The sequence below is a fragment of the Clytia hemisphaerica genome, unplaced genomic scaffold (assembly GCF_902728285.1).
Source record: "Clytia hemisphaerica strain Z4C2 unplaced genomic scaffold, Clytia hemisphaerica genome assembly, whole genome shotgun sequence".
NCBI lineage: Eukaryota > Metazoa > Cnidaria > Hydrozoa > Leptothecata > Clytiidae > Clytia > Clytia hemisphaerica.
Window position 1 is genome coordinate 539,425 of NW_027104233.1, and position 21,701 is coordinate 561,125.

The 21,701-nt window shown below is 34.4% G+C and overlaps 1 protein-coding gene across 1 annotated transcript in view; it reads right to left on the reverse strand.

Annotated features, from left to right (window-relative positions):
* Positions 1 to 20,458, reverse strand: part of LOC136815986 (anaphase-promoting complex subunit 1-like) — a 95,433-nt gene extending 74,975 nt beyond the window's left edge. Inside the window, exons 1-11 of the mRNA XM_067072408.1 lie at positions 20,366 to 20,458; positions 19,901 to 19,957; positions 17,203 to 18,112; positions 15,924 to 16,015; positions 15,340 to 15,419; positions 14,930 to 14,997; positions 14,378 to 14,514; positions 13,446 to 13,746; positions 12,971 to 13,142; positions 12,093 to 12,191; positions 9,836 to 9,908 (exon numbers count right to left, since the gene is read on the reverse strand). Of these exons, the coding sequence (XP_066928509.1) occupies positions 9,836 to 9,908; positions 12,093 to 12,191; positions 12,971 to 13,142; positions 13,446 to 13,746; positions 14,378 to 14,514; positions 14,930 to 14,997; positions 15,340 to 15,419; positions 15,924 to 16,015; positions 17,203 to 18,112; positions 19,901 to 19,957; positions 20,366 to 20,458 (2,082 nt within the window). The remainder of the gene's footprint in view (positions 1 to 9,835; positions 9,909 to 12,092; positions 12,192 to 12,970; positions 13,143 to 13,445; positions 13,747 to 14,377; positions 14,515 to 14,929; positions 14,998 to 15,339; positions 15,420 to 15,923; positions 16,016 to 17,202; positions 18,113 to 19,900; positions 19,958 to 20,365) is intronic.
* Between the last annotated feature and the right edge of the window lie 1,243 nt (positions 20,459 to 21,701).

Sequence of the window (21,701 nt, forward strand, 5' to 3'; positions counted from 1 at the left end):
TTTGCAGGTGAGGGTGGTGACGCCCCAGATTCCGCCCGGTCCAAACTGCGGGAATCTCCCTGTAGAGAAAATCTTAAGCAAAAGAATAAACGATAAAACCTGATCGACTGAGATTCCCCGAAAATGTAAACAAGAGACACAAATGGAGGAAAATGAAGAACTTGGCTGGGTCTACTTCTTTTTTTCTTTTTTTTTGTCATCTCTTTAATCACCAAAATTTGGTATAACAAAATAAATGTTAAATGCTAAGCATGTACATTTAAAATTTTTTTCTTTTTTGATATTTTATATATAATATATATATATTTATATAGTTTAATATATAGATTTTATATACTTATGGGGGAGGGCGGGACATAAGGGGGATACCAACAAAACGCCGCCCTCTATTACATGAGGCGGTGTGTCGATCAAAATTATCGGTGGGAATCACCTGCGAAGTCAAAAGAGAGAATTACAATAAGCAAAACAAAGTTGTGGGGGAATCCTCTGCAAAAATCAAAACAAACAGACGAGAAGATCCATCCCATCCCTACTGTTTTGATAAAAAGCGGCGGGATATTTCTTTAGCTCCTCAATAAGATAAAAAGCGGCGGGATATTTCTTTAGCTCCTCAATAATTTGCTAAGTTGCTGCACAAAAATTCATGACACAACTTTGCTGGCTGGTTTGATGAAGACACTCGACTCTTTCCTTACTTCCACCAGGGTGAGAGTTTTTTTTGACTTTTTTCAAATTTTATAGTGTTTTATTGTTAAAAAGATAGCAGTAAGTGTAATACTTCACTTGCATCTATCAGTGAAAAGATAGCATAAGCTTGTCTGTGTTATATATCAGACAAGTAGCTACATACTCCCATCCCTTGAGGTTGCATGCGAGCTCCTCCTTGCATCCTCTTCCTTAACCTTCTTAACTTACTTAACCTACTTAACCAATTCAACCTACAAAACATACCACTTGATCTCAGAAACCTGCAAGCTATTAATTTAACAAATATGCCAACATATCAAGTCTCAAAAGTTGTTTTAGGTTCATATAATCAAGCCAACGAAGAATTATTTGGCCGTACAGCTGGAACACAATGTAGCGCCAATTGTCTCTATGCTTTATTTTGGTCCCATTTCCGACGTGTTTCAATTTGGAAAGTTTGTACAGACCTCGACAAAATTCTAATTGAAGGAGACAGGCTGTACAAACTCCTAGACACAAATACTCATTTATCTGTTGACGACATGCCGCGATTTATTGAGACAAATGGTATTATAACTCAAATTGATTTTTTAAATTTAGAAGATGGTGAGGCTAAATTAATAGATGGCTATCCACTACTACAAATCCCATTCAGTACATATCAAGCTCCAGAATTTAATGCGTTAATGATTATTAATGGTTTTACTATAGCGATAATGAAGCGAACACAAGTCTTTTTCATTTTTGACTCGCATAGCCGAAATGAACTAGGGCTACTTGATCCAGCAGGAAAATCCTGTCTGTTAAAATTTAAAAATATTTTTGAACTTGAGAAGTATATCCAATATTTTTATCTAGAAGAAATGGAAAAAGAGAGTTCGTATTTCCAAATCCAATTTATTCAAATCCATGAACTAAAAGAAGAGCTTAAAATTATTCTACAACAAGACTTTTCAACATTTTCAAGGTATTGTACACGTAAGCGGAAAAACAATTGTAATGATGGAAATGACATTACACAGCGTAAAAAGAAACGCCAGGAAAGCAACAAAAGTTATTATGAAAAGAACAAAGAAAAACTAATTGAAAACAATAAAATCTATCGTGCCCAAAACAAAGAAAAAATAAATGAAAAAGATAAAAATTACCGCACACAAAACAAAGAAAAAATAAATAATACTAATAAAAACTATCATGCCAAAATGAAAGAAAAAATAAATAAAAAAGATACAGTCTATCATCAAATAACAAAAGTAAGGTAGCTGATAGGAAGAAAGTTTACTATGAAAAAAATAAAACTGTTAAGCATGACGATCTAGTTTCTAAATTTTTGAAAGTTATTTACGAAGGCCCTTTTTACATCTGTGTTTGTTGCAACAGATGTCTCTATCGACAAACAGTTGTCAAATATTCACCTGAAAAGTATGATATGCCACAAGAATATTATTATTCTGAAGTTGTTTCATTTGATGGTCAATTATACATTTGCAAAACATGCCATAGCAAACTTAAAAAAAATGAGTTGCCAAGCCAATCTGTCAAAAATAAACTAAGCCTTGATGAATTACCCTCTGAATTTCATACTCTTCGCAGGCTTGAAAAAATTTTGATTTCTCGCAGAATTTTATTCAAAAAAATTGCAATCATGCCAAAAGGTCAGTTCCCCAAACTTAAAGGTTCTATTTGTAATGTACCTATTGATGTTGAAGATATTGCTAATACTTTACCAAGAAGAGCAAATGACAATGGATTAGTTATTGTTAAACTCAAAAGGAAATTAGAATACCGGGTGACCCACGAAAAAGTTCGGACCTTTCTCGGCGTCTTGAGGCCGAACAAATGTCCCAAAGTGCTCGGAGTTTTGGTATTTAAAAAGTAGATATCCTAACTTAAAATTTGAGCTATCACTTTTTAAATTTGACCGACTAGTTCTCTACTTATGACCTTTTAAACTCAAAATTCACTTTTCGGAAAGTGTAAAAAACACGTAAAAAAGAGGTATTAAATTATTGCAATCAATTAGAAAATCTCTTATAAATTGACTTATTTAACGAGTTTTATGACATTAGTAATTATTAAAAACACCTTTGAAAGTAGTTTTTGTTTAAAACAAGACTAGTTCTTATCAAAATTGGCACTTTGAAGGAATTTTCTCAAAAACTGTATATCAAAAACGTCTAAAAATACCTAATTTGATACCCCTTTTTTACCTGTTTTTTACACTTTCCGAAAAGTGAATTTTGAGTTTAAAAGCTCATAACTAGGGAACTTGTGCGTCAAATTTAAAAATTAATGGCTCGGATTTTAAGTTAGGATATCTACTTTCTAAATAATAAAACTCCAAGCACTTTGGGACATTTGTTCGGCCTCAAGACGCCGAGAAACGTCCGAACTTTTTCGTGGGTCACCCGGTATAAAGGACATGTTGTTTTTGAGCCAATCAGACCTGATTTCATTCAGCGCATATTGAATTATCTCAAAGAGAACAACCCTCTTTATCAAGACATAGAAATTAATCTCAGTAATATTTCAAATAATGAGACCATGATACATAATGGTGCAGATCTTAACGAGGAAAGAAATTCTAATGAAATTACCCCGCATGATGAAACTATTTCTAACGAGCATAGTAATGAATTTAATGGGTCACAAAATAATGCTTCAAGCTCAAATGAAGTTGAGACAACAGCTAACCCACTTGATGCTCACCGTTCAAGTGCAAATGAAACAACTCTAATGTCAAACACTCCTACTGATGCTGAAGTTGATAATGAGATTTTAACATTAGCTCCTGGCCAAGGTAAAAAACCTGTTTCAATCTTGAATGATGAAAATTGTGAGATGCTTGCTCATCCCCATTTATTTCCCAAAGGTAAATTTGGTTACAAAGTTGAGCGCGACATTAAACTAAGCCCGTTCAAGTACTTTAACCAGCGTTTGTTGAACTATACACAAAATTTTGCTTCCGACCCGGACTACATATTTTTTGCTAACTTCGTAACTCAACAAGTCTCTTTGAGCAATCAAATAAATATTGCGATGAGAAAAGTTGCTTCCTCAAACTTAAATGCTGGTATGTTGAGTCAGAATTTTAAAGAAACAGTAAGACAATTTATTGCAAACGATAAGGCTTTTGCCTTTATGAGCACAGTCAAAGGAACTCCAGCATATTGGAAAAAAATTTCAGCAAGAAGTGTTAGCAATGGTGAAACAATTAGGACCACCAACTTTCTTTTACACTCTAAGTTGTGCAGACCTTAGATGGAATGAATTGATCTCCATAATTTACAAGCTCAAGGGTCAAAATGTGACTGATGAATTTATTGAGAATCTTTCTTACAACGAAAGATGTGAATTGTTAAATAGTAATCCTGTACTTGTAGCAAGGCATTTTCAATATAGAGTTGAATTATTTTTCAAAACAATTATTTTAAATGGTCCGCTTGGTAAAACAACTTATTATGCTATCCGAGTTGAATTTCAAGTACGTGGTAGCCCTCACATCCATTCCTTTCTATGGATTTTAAATGCACCAGTATTGACTTCGGAAACAAAAGTTGAATATATTCAATTTATTGATAAAATAATCAAGGTTTATCTACCATCTGAAGAAGAAGATCCTGATTTATTTAACCTTGTGAAGACATATCAATTGCACCGTCATTCGAAAACCTGTCGAAAATATAAAAACACTCCTTGCAGATTTTATTTTGGTAAATTTTTCTCTGAGAAAACAATAGTTTCTGAGCCTTTGCCACAAGAATTACCACATGAGGAAAAAGAAACAATACTTGCTCTGCGAAAAGAAGTTTTGACTAAAGTAAGGACTTACATCAATGAGAACCTTGCTCCAGATAAAAGAAACTTTTTCAACCCTGATGGAGAAAATTATAATCCAGTTCCCACTATAAATGAAGTCCTGGCTGAATTAGATATTCCAAAGGAGGATTATGAATATGCTCTCTCAGTGTCAGAAGATGATGATTTTCACATTTACTTAAAACGTAACACAAATGCATGCTTCGTGAATAATTACTTTACAGAAGGTCTTAAGGCTTGGCAGGCTAATTTAGATATCCAGCCAGTCTTCAATTATTACAAAGCTGCGACTTACATGTGTGCATATCTTTCAAAAACTGAAGGTGAAGTTTCTCATGCTATGACGCAAGCTGTTCAAGATGCATTTGAAAGTGGCGGTGACAAATACGAACAAATGAAATCTGTTGCACATGCCTATGTTTCAAAACGAGAAGTGTCAGTGCAAGAAGCAGTTTATCTGAGTATGCCACAGTTATGGCTTCGAAAGCTTTATCCAGGTGTAACTTTTGCAAATACTAATGTCCCAGAAAAGAGATTTAGAATGTGTCTTAGTGAAGATGAAATTAGCCAGCTCCCTGAGGATAGTACATCGATTTTCAAAAAAAATATGTTGGACAGGTATTGTGATAGACCAACAGATACAAATGGGCCTAACAAATCTGTTGCCAAAATGTGTTATGCTGAATTTTTGAGATTCTATAGTGTTGTCTATGAAGAATGCGATGAGAATGATTGTCAACCTAATGAACTTGAAGATGACTTGATAGAATCAAATCATCAATCAAATGACTACCCAAAGATTGTTAAACTTTGTTCAATGAAAGGTAAACTAAAGTGCCGCAAAGTTCCACTAGTCCTTCGTCTTCATCAACCCAACAGAAACAAGCACCCTGAAGATTACGCACACCACCTCCTAATGCTGTACTTACCGTTTTATGATGAAAATGAATTGCTGTCCCAAGAGCACAAGACTTACACTGCTAAGCTATTGGAACCTGGTGTTATTGAAAGGATTGAGAGGAACAGAGATTTGATCCAACCATATGCTGGCTTAGTAGATGATGCATTGGAAAGGTACAGAACTAATTTGATACTCAACATGAACGATTTTGAACAACAAGAAAATGATGAAACAAATGCAGAACTTCAAAGAACAACAAACAATAACAATGAATCAGATGACGAAAATAACAATGACAGAGGTCATCTCAGAGCATCAATTCCAATGGAATCAATTTTGCTGCCAGATAATGAAGTAAATGCACGTATAAGATCTCTAAACCAGCAACAAAGAGAAGTTTTTGATGTTATTCACAAATGGGGAAGAGATTATGTAAAAAACCTTTCTTCAAAAGTGCCTAGATGTATCGAGCCATTTCATATATTTTTAACCGGTGGCGGAGGCGTGGGAAAATCCCATTTACTCACAACAATCTATCATTCTTTGTCAAAACTGCTAATGTACAGAGGAGGAGAACCAACAAAAGAAAGAATTCTAGTACTTGCACCAACTGGTGTAGCGGCAATAAACGTGAACGGAACCACCATACACAGTGGTTTGATCATTCCTACAACAGATTTCTTTCCATTAAATGCTTCATCAAAAGAAAATTTACAAAAGAAACTTGCTTGTGTCGAAATTATTATGATTGATGAGATTTCCATGGTGCCTAGTCGTTTGTTCCGAAACATCGATGAAAGATTGCGCAGAATATTTAATGTTGATCAACCTTTTGGTGGAATTTGTCGCGATTGGGAATAAATGGCTGCAAAGGGAGGGAAAGATCGAAAGAAAATAAATGCATTTCCATCGAAAACTTCAACCGTTGCAAAAAGTTTATATTTCGTTGCACTTCTCAAAAATCATAGTTTCTTTGGCTCGTTTTAAGTTTTTAAATTACTTAGGTTCCAAATAAACGGGGGGGGGGGGTTGGAAAATTTTCTAGATTTTAATAAACGGGGGGACCTAATTGCCGGGGTGGTTGGAAATTGTACTTCTGAAACCCAAAAATAAGGTAAAAATAGGCTAAATCAGGCTATTTAGAGCAAAATAAGGGGCCTTCTCTTTGACAGCTGAAAATATTCTTAGAGATTAGGGAGCGTCTCCAAATATTGTTTCATTTTTAAACGAAAATGAAACGAATGCTTCGTTTATGTTTCGTTTAGCTTTCGTTTCGACTTCGTTTCGACTTCGTTTCGGATAATGATGTCTGATTAACTTTAATTACTTAAAAAAACAAGATAATTGAACTGAAAAAAAGAGAATATTTTGAAACGAATGGTGAAACGAAATAATTTTTTTCTCTGAATTTCATATAATTTCCATGTCATCCAAAGCTTTTTAGAACTTTTAGCAATAGTCTGATTTTGTTACTGATAGTTCTTACTTCCTCAAAATGCGTAATATTTTTTTCGATGTTTAAAGGGATTCAGTTTCTGAAGTTTCTTGCTTTCAAGCTTAACAAGTTTTCTAATATCTTTTGCCCTCGATTTAAGAATTCTTTTAAACCTGGTTCTGATAAAAAATAAAAATTATGATAGAAGGCTGCGAAAGGAGGATCAAGAAGATCATACTTTCCGACATAACAACCCGAAACACTTTGCAAATTACTTGAATATAATTCATACGGGAATACCTTAGTTAATTACACCTGAGTTGGTAATTAATTACAAATTGAGTCGGTAACACCGTCAAGACCTGTTAAAATTGTTGCACTAATTATATCCCTGTTAAGATAGCCCCGAACAATAAGAAAAACATATTTCAGAAAAGTCTACATCATAAAATACGAAAGCAGACTTTAATTTGGATTTATCTCCAACCAAATCTTTCTGTTGAAAATAAAGTATTATGCTTTTGTGAAATTAAACATGAACTCTTTGTCCTATCCGTTTCACAAAATTTTAATTGAGAAATTTCTCTAAACGAAATGAAACGAAATAGAAAAAACTTAGAGATAATATTAGATAATTATCTCTAAATTAGAGCTAATTATGCATTTCGTTTGAGCTTCGTTTGAACTTCGTTTGAGCTTCGTTTTAATTCGTTTCATGAAACAATTTGAAACGAAAAAATTGAAACAATATTTGGAGACGCTCCCTTAATAAACGGGGGGGGGGGTCCTAATAAGGTCCGGGGGGGTTGGAAAATTTTCGAAAAATTAACAAGCGGGGGCCTTTATTTGGAACCTAAGAGTAATAGCCTGAAAACAAAAAATTCATTACTTTACACTCCTCCTCTGTTTTCCATGGCAAACCAAGTTGCAAAATATTGAGGTTTCAATTCAGTTAGATACGGAGGGTTGACCAAAATTATACCATCGATAATTCGTCAATTTGGCCAAAAAATCATAAGATCAAAACACCGCACCCGAAAAGTAAATAGACGCCGAGCTGTTCCACCATTGTTCCATTGTTATGCAATCAATTAATTATTTGATACTTTCAAATACATTCATTAAGCTCACGGTCATTTTCTCCGTGATTAATATGAGTTAACGACTATCCGTAAATCAAGATGCTTGAAAGTGGAGGCGAAAGGAGGGTATTTAAATTACCGATAATTACCGTACTTTAACAAGTTTTAAATGTTCTTATACAGGATGGACGTGTCTCATAAATGTAACTTTTTTAATGTTTTCAGGGTTTTAAACCACCCAACCAAATACATGAATGTGGTCTTTTTTTCAAATGATATTTGGGGGATTTCAAACAATGAAAAAGTCTCCCTATAAACACAAGTCAATTTTCAATTTTGCGAAATTGAATTTTAGTAATAATTTGTTTTAACAAAATTAATTAGTCATACATTTTCAGTGAAGAAAACTTGAGTAATAAAAGAAGCATATTAAAGCAAAAATTACAAGTCGCTGAAGAAAACTCAGTTCAATTGAATCTTTTTTCGCAAATTTCAATAACGATAGCTCCAGAAAGGTTTTTTGATCACCAGGTCAAACCTAGGACCCGACTTATTGGTACCTAATTCAAGGCTCCCAGCCAATATTTTGAAAAAATCAGGACAAATTTTGAAAGATTTTTAGGTCAGAATTTGGCTAAAATAGTACAAATTTGATTTTTTTTTCAAGCAAATTTTACAATATAAATATCGCCTGGTTTAATTTTCTAAGGTGAAAAGTGCGTTGATAATGAAAGGTTTCTGAAAAACTTTGACGTTGCCCAATATTGTTCGGTGACGGAGAGAATGTTGTTATCTTTAACATGGATGCTAATGGGTCGTTTCAAGCTACAATTTGACTTATCTCAATGAAAATTGCTAAAATATTAGAATCCTTATTAGTCAAAATATTCTAGCAATTTTCATTAAAATTTTCTAAAGATTCATACTCAATAATTAGTAAAATATCTTCTCCAAAAGTTTTTTAAATTAGGAATTCTGGGACCCCTGTTAGTTTTATAGTTGTAGGGGATTCCTGTTCGTGTTTTTTTTTTGTCAAACACCTCTCCTGTTTAGTAACTGTACACACAAAATACTTATCATTCCTCGGTGTTATCAATCGCTCCTATTTTGTTTTTCGGAAAAATTTAACTTTAGCCAAGTCTGATCATTTTATAAGTCTGCAGGCTGCTGCGAAGTTTTGTGACTGACAGACATTTTCGAGTGCCCGTGAATGGAGAAAAATGAGTCAAAGTCAGAGCCAGAGTATATTATAAAGAAAACAGGTGAGGAGGTAGATGTTTCACGTAGTACTAAATTTGGTTTGCATTGGTTTGCCGAGCTACGTATGGTTTTTGTTGGATGCACTGAGTGGTTTGCATATAATTAGTTAGCAGTTGAATAAGCAGTTAAAATTCTATCAATGGTACTTCCTTTGTTGTTAGCAGAAACTTCTTACATGTGAAAAAGTGATACATGGCGCTTTGGATAGGTGTTTTTTTTTTGAAAATTTCATTCGAAATGTGATCGTATAAGAATTTAAATATTCCCGATAATCACCAAAAATTAAACGGAAAAATCAAAGTCCACTCATTAGATTTATGTAAATTTACCGAGGGATTTGATAGTCAACTAAATTTCTTGAATTTGTCATAGATCCGAATAAAAATTCCAAAAAAACGTCCAAAAATTGTAAGAAAAATTTATTTTCAACTCCTAATACGCCGATGAAAGATTATCAGAACTTTTCTTATGACGATATCGTCAATAATTCCCTCTACAATAATAGTATTTCTCATTTCGTTAAAACTGTAATATCGGATAGGAAATATAAATCAGTCTTAAAATTGTTTTACAGAAATTTAGAAGTAGGTAATACATTGAATATGAGCATGAGGAGCATGCGTAACTAAAAAAAAATATTTTTCAAACCTGAAGGGGACCGGCGTCCATACATTCTATTTCTGTTGCTTTTTCAAATTTGCCGTAATTGATTTTCAACAATCTTTAAATGAAAAAAAAAGAAAATTAAATGAATTTTTGGGACAGGATCATTCAGAAAAAAATTAAAAAATCCTGAATGAATTTTTTTTCACTTAAGGAAATTATTTTGATGATATACAAGAGAAAGAACACTGCTTATGCTGTTAAGGCAGAATAAACAAAAGAATTCGTTTTCGAAATTTGCGTTCGTCCATAGCAGTAGACAGGAAATTCGTTTTTTTTTTCTTCGATTCAATTACAGAATTTGATGCTTGATGTACACGAAATTACTTTCCCTAGCTCAATGCTTCCTTTTACAAAGTCTTCCTACGCAACAAGGTAGTGATTATATTTTTGCTATAGAAGAAAAGTTTCCGCACTTAAAAAGTAAATTCAGCTAAAACTTACTCATCAATTGCGGCACTTAAACATAATAATACATCGTTTAGTAGTTCGACTGCGCATACGCCGAAATAATTTTCCATTGTTTTGATTTTAGCGACCGCGGGAAAGTAAGTAGGTAAAAATCCGGTTCTCATAAGGAAGCCCAGCAGAGAAACGGTAGGTATAGAACTCCTTTTAATCATAGCTTTTTTCCTCTAGATGAATTTTTGTGAAATTTTCAGGAGAGATCCATAAAATTATCATTGATATTGTGTTCAAATATCTAAATCATTCTCTTTAACCCTTTGAGTGCCAGGGTCCTTTTTTCTAAGTTTTTTTTAAAAAATCGCTAGTTCAAACTTTAAGGGCTTATATCTCCTGATCCAGAAGGAATTAGAAGCTCGTATATAGCTCGTTGGATAGCTTAGAGTCTCTTCTTTCTTTTGGGTGCCTTCGGCGCCGCCCGATTTAGGAAGGGCGTGGTGGGCGGTGGCCAAGGGGGGGGGGGTAGGTTAGGGAATTAAAGCAGTCAGGCCCGCTGCGCGGACCTGACTGAACTGATGAAAAGGTGCCCAGTGGTAAAATTTCAAATCAATTCACTAGAAGACAGAATAAAGTAAAATAGGGCCAAATTTGGAGGTTTTTGGATCACTCGTTGACCAAAAATAGTCAAAAAACGGTCAGAATCTCAAAAAAGTGAATTTTTGTCAATTTTTTGCATTTTTTTGACTTTTTTGTTTAAAATTTCGCTGGAAAGACTCACTTTTGAATTTTTTTTTGCTTGACCATAAAGGACAATCTAATTCCTACGAGTTCGACCAAAAATAACGATTTCTAACTCAAACTGGGCATTACAGGAGGGCTTCGCCCTCCTATATAGCCCATGTCGTATATATACGACATCGGCACTTAAAGGGTTAAACAAAGTGAAAAAAAAAATTTGAAAATGTGATTTTTTGGTGTTTTTCAGCATTTTTGAGTGAGTTTAGGCCAAAAATTGAGAAATCTAAAAAAAAAAATAATTTTTGTAATTTTTCTTTAACCCTTTGAGTGCCAGGGTCCTTTTTTCTAAGTTTTTTTTAAAAAATCGCTAGTTCAAACTTTAAGGGCTTATATCTCCTGATCCAGAAGGAATTAGAAGCTCGTATATAGCTCGTTGGATAGCTTAGAGTCTCTTCTTTCTTTTGGGCGCCTTCGGCGCCGCCCGATTTAGGAAGGGCGTGGTGGGCGGTGGCCAAGGGGGGGGGGTAGGTTAGGGAATTAAAGCAGTCAGGCCCGCTGCGCGGACCTGACTGAACTGATGAAAAGGTGCCCAGTGGTAAATTTCAAATCAATTCACTAGAAGACAGAATAAAGTAAAATAGGGCCAAATTTGGGAGGTTTTTTGGATCACTCGTTGACCAAAAATAGTCAAAAAACGGTCAGAATCTCAAAAAAGTGAATTTTTGTCAATTTTTTGCATTTTTTTGACTTTTTTGTTTAAAATTTCGCTGGAAAGACTCACTTTTGAATTTTTTTTTGCTTGACCATAAAGGACAATCTAATTCCTACGAGTTCGACCAAAAATAACGATTTCTAACTCAAACTGGGCATTACAGGAGGGCTTCGCCCTCCTATATAGCCCATGTCGTATATATACGACATCGGCACTTAAAGGGTTAAAGAAAAGAAAAAAATTGACAATGTTTACATTCCTCTAACCTTCCACAGTACTAAAGTGCCAATTTCTACCTATAGCCTCTGCGGTGGAGCACCGTGTAGAGACTGCTAAAAGGTGGAAAATTAAGAGCAATACCTAAAAAAGATTTTAACAGAGACTTACTTTAACTTTGAAAGTCCTTTGACGAGATAGCCAAGATATGAAATACCGTTGAAATCGGTACTCATGAAACAAAATACTGATTTTCCTTTTAACCCATATCTGAAAGATCAAAAATGAATAACTATTATACTCATTCTATGGCGTAAAAATGGGACAATTTCAGCAGCAATATATCATTTTTTATGGGATATTGTAAACAATGAACATCATTTCTCTAATCACCTTTTGTAAATTGATTGACTCTTGCATCTAAAGACCTCCCATTAAATAAATAACCGCGGCCCCTACGTTTTTTGCTTGTTACAGGCTATGGATGACAAAAATTACTTTGTTGTTTAACAAGAAATCCCGGGGGCTACTAGGTTTACTAGGTGACGGGTATTTCCGACCCTTCGAGAAACATAATTTTGACGTTAATTTTGAGGCTATCTTTCCAATTTTCAGCTCAAAATTACCAGTTTTTATGACCCTTTGAGGGAGTCGATTTTTAATATTTCATAATTTTGGGACACTTTCAGAGAAATTTATCGTTTTTGTACTCCTTTGAGAGACTTCCTAGGATTTAAAAAAGGCAACCCTTATGGCTCGCACATATAGCCGGCACCCATTATGCCTAAGTATCCCCTCCCCCTCCCTCTCCCCCAGACGAGAAATCACAGAAAAGTCGACCATTTATGATATTTTCTTACAGGATAAAATTTTAAGGATTTTCATTTCTAAAAGGATATTTTCATTATTTCACTTTTTTTTCAGTACTACAACTACCATCGCTAGTCTGGGCGGAAAGTTTGAAAGGATAGAATTTCTCGTTTTTTGGACGGATTTTCTTGCTAAAAATATTCAATTTTGATTGACTATTTAAAATGGTGCATTGGAACCTTATAGTAGTAGTTTGTTCTTGCCACACTTGTTCCAAACACAGATTGGGAGGGAGAGGTTCGGCTTCTTCTTCAAGCCTCGTATCAGCACAAGACATTCTGAACATAATCAAGGAATTCATGTGTGATCTTTTGGAACCGTTGATCTCCGAAACATAAGATGATTCATGAGCTAAAATGAAATGAGTAAGTATGATCTGTGTGATAAGTTAAGATTTGGAGGCTAGAATCAAATTCCTTTTGTCAATATTGAGGTACTATGAAGACCTGCAGGATTCGGAACTCCTGTGGTCATTAAAATATTTTCAGTTAAAATTTCAAGGGGTTTGTCTAAAAAGGTAGAATCTCATGGGGTTTGGGGTTTATTTTTTCAGAAAAGAGTCAATAATAAGTTAACAAAAAACTTTCAAAAGGATTTCTCCCTTACAAGGAGTGTTTTTTTTTCAGGAAAAGTACAACAAAACAACAAAAAAACCTTCGTGGTGATGTGAATTAGCATGAAGATGGTGATGAGGTGATCCTTTATGAAGATGACCGGCTGGTGAGAAACCTTTCCGACTCATTGGTGAACTTGAAGCTCCTGGTGAACCTTTTTGTTGCAAGTGGATTGGTATGGGTGGGCATGAATGGCGTTTATTGGATGTTGTCACAGAGGGCGACATTGAGAAACGCCCTGTTATACCAGGACCACCCTTGAGAGCACCCAATTGTGAGGATTGGTTCATCATTCCGAATTCTGGTAAACTGTCTTGGTGACTGAGCACTTCTGGAAAATCCTAACAGTAAGAAAAGAAAAGTACACAATTCATTTTATTTCAAGAACTATGAGATTTCAACTGCTTTCAATAGTAAAATGAAACAAGTGATACTTTTATGGACCTACCTGTTTATAAAACGACTAATAAAAGTTTAATGAAGGCAATGTAGAAGCAAAAACTGAATAATTTAAAATTTGTTGGTGCCAAATTTTTTTTTTCGAAAAATGAACTTTTTCATATTTTTTAGCACATTGTAATTCTCCGTCTTTGTACAAAAATTAGGAAAAACCAAAGAACAGAGATTTCACAAAGTGCAAAAAACCCTTTTTTGGGCATTTTTTTGGGCCCAAATTTGCCCCGAAAATTTTTTTTTCGAAAATCAGGCTCCGTCACATTTTGGTAATCACCATTTTGCACCTTTGTACCAAAAATCACAAAATTCCTATGATTCAATCCCGAGAAAAGTTGGTAACAGACGAACGGACGAACACAGGTTAATTCATAGGACCTCCAGGTAGGTCCAACAATAAATGCATTGATAAATCATTCAGGATTATATGTGCAATGTTATTATGGAAAAAAGTTCTCTGAAGCAATTGCATGAAATAGAGACTCGTTTAAGGATTTTAGTCAAGACCAACTAACTCACCTGTTCAAGAGCTTTTCTTGCTTTCCAGACAGAATGTAATCCAAGAACTGAGTCGTAAGTCATGATCAACGAATCTTTGGGGCTGGTGAAAACAATATGTTGTGTAGCATCTGTGAAATACATCGGTTTCCTGTTATCTGAAATAAAAAGGAGAAATGAACAGGAAATCCTTGGTGCCTAGCAAACCAGGGTATTTCAAATTGACTTTTCAAACTCACTTTTGTGTAGAAAATAAATGAAGATTAAATAATGCAGAGTAGAAAAATGATAGTCTAAAACTTGAAGGAAAATGAACTCTTTGTGTATCAAAGTTGTTTTTTCAATAAGTTTGAAGTTTATTATTAAACAAATTTAACTTTTAACATGCATGAAAACAATTATTTAGGGATTTCAGAGGGCTCTCTTCATAGCCCAACCATGGTGGGTGATATTCAAAACCACTGCATTGGTGGAAACGGAGAAAAGGAAAAGTGCTTGGAAAATACCTTGCGAAACAGAGAATTATTTAGGGTGAATAACTCTACTGGATAAATTCATTAATCAGATTTTTACCTAAGTTATGATAAACCACTGGTTTGAAATCTTCCATTGGATGTGCAAGGCTGAACAGCGTTGGCATACTTGATAAAAAGAAAAAAAATAAGAAAAGCAATTATTATCACAATCTGGTACGAAAGATCCGGGCAGAAAATTTTCATTTACCTTAGCGATAAAATTTAACTTGATTTTTCTTTGTTTTCAAAAAGTCTATCTATCACTAAGACCAAAATTCGTTCGGGTCAGTGCAGTTGAAAGAAATAAAATTTTGAGTGAGAAAGGCAGACCTATATTACGAACCGTACCTATCTCACGTGCGAGACGTAGTACAAAATCTTTCCGATCACTTTTTTGGAGAATTGCATTTCTTTCGTGCTAAAGGGTTAAAAAGACTTTCATCATAAAAGAGGCGTAAAGCAGTATACCTTTTTTCCTCATCTGCGTCTTTTGAATTCGCTTCTCTTTCAGCACAAATTCCTTTAATGATTCCCCAAATCTTTTTCACCTAATTAGAAAAAAAAGACTTTTATGATCGTGAAAACGAAACAAAAGTTGAGCAAAAATAATTTTCGAAAATCCTGCCTTTTGCATTACATACTTGATTATACTATAAGTGTAATACACGTTTTTTTTTTAAGAAACTAGTTTTACCAAGCAGCCTCAATGTTTCTTAAGAAATCGGCCTTTTGAGCCTTAAATATTTCTTATATGTTTCTAAACTTTTTGACATAATCAGCCTATTTTTATGCAAAGAAAAAGAAAACATTTGTTTTGATTGGAAGGTTCTTAAAAAAAACGAGTTAAAAAATGTTGTTTTCTCATTTTCATCCTCAGCATGTTTCTTAGTTTTAGGCATTCTGAGCCTCATGTTTCTTAAAAGTGTGTAACGTAGGTGATTTGTTGAATCGATCAAAGCATTTGATGGATCGAGTGAAAGAATGATAAATATCCCCCCGGAAGTATTATAATCTAGTATCTCTATATAGCTAGACCGCAAAACGGAACTTACTTTGAAAGGTAATGATGCTATGAAGAGTTTCCCATCTTTTGTGAAGATGTTTAAACAAGATTTCTCGAGTACACAGAGGCATTGTGAAAGTTCTACAAGAAAAAAAAAGAGAAATTTAAAGACAGAAAGAAATGTTAATAAATGCTCAAAATGTGGAGCACAAAGTCTGGTATCTGTCAGTTTCCCCAATCTTAGGAAGTTAAATTGGCTTGGCTTTTAATAAAAGTTACAAATATCAAAATCCGTTGAAAACAGTTGTTCATAGCTTTAAGAGATGCTAAATATGTGAAAATAATATAATTAAAACCATGATATTTATAATGAACTGGAAGTTTTTTTGTATTCAACTTTTTTAAAGAATTTTTCATGTGCATAAACTTCGCTAATTGCCTGAGGAATTGGAAAGGTGGAAACTTTAGAGAATCGCAATGATTTGTACACTCACGAGATATCATATGGCCCCCCCGCCCCCCCCCCTGCCACAACGCCACTGAAATGATGTACATTTAAGAAAACCAAGTTCCTCGACTTAAGACACTTGACCTTCAATAACGTATATGATATAAAAAAGAAACAATTTGAAAATGAATAGAATAGAACATTGTAACTTTTGACCCACCGGACGGCAGGTCTAACCCCCGGACAAGCATCAGTTGACCCCCTGGACATCAAATAGACCCTCAACACTCAAATAGAGCAAAATTACCCCAAACAGAGCAAGTTTACCCCCGGTTAAGGCAAATTTTGTAGATTTTTCACTACCCCCCCCCCCGGACACTATATATCCTCCGCCCTCCCCATGTACGAACTTTTTCTGGAAAAGCCTATTTCACCAGATCAAGTGCTTAGTACGTGATAGTACGCGCGCTATGTATAAAAAATTTTATGTACCGGAACAAATTATTGGAGAAACAGAATTTAACCCTTGCATCAAAAGTACGAATTTTTTTTGAAATTTTAAATCTATGAATTAACTTCATTCATTTCTTGCAATAACACTCGGGTAACTCTCTAACCATACATAAAAAAATCTTAATTTTCGATTTTGTACCCTATCTGCAAAAGTCAAAGTCAATGTCTTTGACATTTTTTGTGCCATTAGCGTTTTAGAACTCAAATTTACAAAATTACTGAAAATCTGGAATAATTGCTCATTCAAGAAACTCAAAGTCTGAGAGAAAGTTAGAGAGAGTCTTATTCAAAGTAATCAAATTGCAGTCTTGTTCCGAATAAAGGAATAAATAATACTCCTAGAACAAGAAAGTCTCATTCCAAAAACCATTTAATTCTTCGTTTAACAAACGAAAGTGCGTTGCAGCAGTGTTTCGCTCTTGACTCAATCCCATTCGATGATAAACCAAAGAGCGTTCGTAATAAACATCACGTATTCTCGCTTTAGCTCCAGCTTTCTCGAAAAACGTAAACGAACGATCGTAAAGGGTTAATACGGTTTCGTAATTTTCCGGGTCTTTTTCTGATTCAGAGTCTAGTTTTGAGGTCGTAGCTCTGGCTTGTAAGAAATAAAGACATCCTAACTGGTACGGATTCATGTTGGTAAATCCAGTAATAAATACATCATCAATGAGTTTCAAGGCTATATCGAATAATCCAAACTTCATTTTATACCTTATCAAACAACTTTGGACTTCAATCAAAAAGCTTGTCGTTTTCAATTCTTTCAAAACGGTTACTAACTCAAGAATATCTTCAATGCAAGATGTCGAATCTTGAGATAGGAGTTTCAACTCGATCAACAACAAACGAATTCGGATCTTTAGTTGGGGTACTGTTCTCTTCTCGTGTGAAGATAATTCTTGATTTAAGGTCATTGCTCGTTGGTACGCTTTTGTGTGGTTACCAAGTATGGCATCAATAACAGCATGCATGTATGAACTCTCATCTTTATCGAAGACAATGAAAAAATCAGCAACGTGTTTCGCTTTTATCAAATTCCTCTCATTAATATATCTAGAAAAGTCTAATCTAAGACGACTCTCTTTAACTAACGGCAAATAACGACTGTAACATTCGTGTTGGGTTTGGAGAAAATTCAAGATGGCTGTCGCCTCGTTGTGACAGGAGATGGATCCAAAATGCATTGCCAGATGACATAAAGCTACAGTAAAGTTCTCCTCAGTTATTTGGCGTTTGGTATTCAATTTACCCCTATTGGTTCGTTGTAAAGGGAACTGCGAATTAAATACAGATAGAAGTTTCATCCCATAGAAATCTAAGATCGATGACCGAGTTAGCAATGCAGAATCTGACGTTTTAGAGTTTGAGACGATCATTCTAGAGATGCTGGATAAAATGAAATCTGGCGTACGTAACCCACGTAATGCTGTGTTCCAGGAACAAAAAAAGTTGGGATCTTTGAGAAATGGAAAGTAGGGCTGAAATTTTTATTGTAAACACTTCAATTGGTTAGTCAAAAGACTAAACTCAAATTATTTGCGTAGGATACAGTATATCAACTCTCCTGAGAGTGGTCAGATAGCTCTAAAGTAAAATCAAATTTTAATGTAATGCCCAAAAATGCCAAATAGAATTAAAATTGTAATAAAATCAGCGTTATAGATTTTCAGAACAAAGTACTCACTTCATTGCCCTATTACTTCGAATAAATACTCCCTCGAATAACGCCCCTCCCTGATGGCAGAATTTCAATAAACAACGCCCCCTCAAATAACCGCATCCTTCTAATAAACGCCTCCCCCTCTAGGAGGGGCGTTTATTTGACACCATCACCATGATCACTAGCAAACCGGCTAGTTCGAAACACGGGTCACGGGTCACGGGTTACGGGGCACGGGTCACGGGGCACGGGGTACGGGGCATACAATTTACAGACCGGAAAAAATATAACGATATCATGACGTATAATTGATAACACGTACTACATAACACATATAATAGTACTAATACTACTAGTATAGTATGTCTGAAACAATTATATACTAATAGTATTATCATGAAAATTTTTAAATAATATGTCACCCACAAATTTTGACAAAATGATATTGAATGACAAAAATATTGTCAAAATCATGAAATATAAGGCCTCTGAACCAATTTACAGCAAAATGTTTTTTCATACTCAATAGAGGATGCTAATCATGTGACTGGATATAGATTGACATGTTTTAAAACGATTAAATGCTGCAAGATAGTGGTTTTAGGGGGGCCTTTTAGAGATATGAGTATAACTACGTCATTTTTAGTAAAAGTTCATAATGGTAGGTAGAAAATATTGACACATTTATAAAATACCATCATTTCTATGTTATTATCCATTAAAATTATATTCATACTCAAGGTGATGGAGGGGATATAATGAGATATGATTTAACAATAGCCGTACTATCATTTTCTTGAGAAAGCTCGCCTTTTCAGGCGATGGGAATTGTAATATGTATATTACTTACGTATAACATATAACATGCATATAACACTAAAAGTGTATTATTGATAATATAAGCTTATTATATGTATGTAATATGTTGCGGTGTTTTCTGGTCTGCATTATACACGACGCAAACTTCGAAAGCACGTGGAAAGCACATGGTTAGGTTTTAGCGTTTTAAATAGTCATACGTGGATAAAATACCTTAAAATTGATTTTTTCGATAATTTTTAGTGTTTTTAAAACATTTTCTGTTTGAATTACTTTGATCTGAGCTGCCCCGTCACCCCGTGCCCCGTGCCCCGTGACCCGTGACCCGTGTTTCGAACTAGCCGCTAGCAAACGATTTAAGTTTATTTCTTCCTTCATAAACTAAACATTTTTAATATCTCTAAAATTAAATATTTCAACTTAAAGAAAACAACGCCCGGGTCGTTTATTTGAAGCAATACGGTTTAAAACTATATCCAAAATAAGGAATATTCTTGTTTAGGCCAAAATTGAGCCTTGTTCCTATTACTTTTTATCAAAATTTATACACAAAATTAATACACTTGAACAAAATGTGAGTTACCTCTTCCATTTCGTCACTTTCAGTTTCATTGTTACTCATCAAAAACCATTTCTCTTTCTAAAATGATAGAAGTAAAAAGAGAGAACCCAATATTTTTAAGACCAGAATAGACAAGCCTCTCATATTTTTATCTTATTTTCATCTTATTTTTACGACCCACACAAGAATGCAATATCCTCAGAGATATCACGCAATTTAACCACGTTAACCTTAACGAGAATATAATGAAAGTGAAGAACTCAACAATGATTGAAATTCAAAATATCATAATCTAAATAAGAGAAGCTTGTTTATGAAGCGCTGGCAAATTTGTATGACCCATTAGTACACAAGAATGCAATATCTCCAGAGATATCACGCAATTCTAAAATCACGTTAACCTTAATGAGAATATAATGAAAGTAAGGTAATCAACAATGATCGAAATTTAATACATCATTATCTAATACTGGTCCGTTGACTTACTTGATTTTTGTGCTCATGACCTGAATCAGGATGCAATTCAAGGATCTTTCTGCCAAGTGGTTGAGAGTTTATTATTACATCTGGATTTAACATGTTATTTTTTATCTAAATGACAAATAAAACACAGTCAATAATGACGAGAACTTAAAATAAAATAACTCAATGCCTCCTAGGACTTGTCTTTTCTTCAAGAACGAGTTATAGGAAGAAATTTTGAAATAGTTGTATGAAATATGATCTCAAAACCAAAATATCATGATGGCGGTACTAAACGACAATAAATAATTACATTCCAACCCGTCATCCAAGGAAGCAACAGAGGCCGATGGGTCTAATAGTTATTAGATATTAAAGATATATCCAAGACCACCAAACCACGAAGTGGGCGTAAGAAATTGAACTTTTACAAAATGGAGAATCATGACAACTCACTGAGGGATGCTGAAGCATATATTGATGATATGGCTGAGTATATCAAATCTAAAGAAGCCAAGGAGAACTTTAAAGAAAGCATCATTGACGAAATTGCATCAACTATCAAAAAGGACATTCATGAATTTGTTATGGAAAGTATTGCACCACTTAAAAAATCATCTTTTGGAAGGGAGTCCTTTTCTTTAGAAAGTTATGATCACAAAGACCTGATCCATCACATGGCAAAAGAAATAGATTTTCTTAGAGAAGAGTTGATCTCAAAAAATAAACTAATCGAAATGCTGTTATCTCGTAATGAGGGAAACACTAATGGTAATAAAAAATCAGAAAGTCAGAACACTGTTACAGAGGAAAGTAATAAAAAAGACAATACAAATGACAGAAAAGATAAAAAAGAGAAAGCCCTTTCTAAAAAACGCAAAAACGAGAAACCAGATGAAAGAAGAGAGAATACAGAAGAGAACACAGAAGAGAATTTGAGAGAAAGGAAAAAGGTGTATATTATTGGAGACTCTATGCTGAACGGCCAGAAAGAAGCTGGATTTAGAAAACTTCAACATGATGTAAAGATCAGACCACACCCCGGTGCAAACACGGAGGATTTGATCGATCACATAAAGCCTATTTTGAGAAGGAAAAAGGCTGATGTCATGATCATCCATGGTGGAACAAATGACCTTACGAGTAATGGTGAAACAACGAAAAACTTGGAAGCTATAAATCGCATTGCGAAGAAGATCTCACCAAGAACGAAATTGGTAATTTCAAACTGTGTTGTTCGTACTGATACTCCAGATGGTCCTGATAAAGTTACAAATTTGAATACAGGTTTGAAGAAAATGTGTGAAAATATGAAATTTGATCTTATAGACAACGGTAACATTACAGAAAGCCAGTTTTC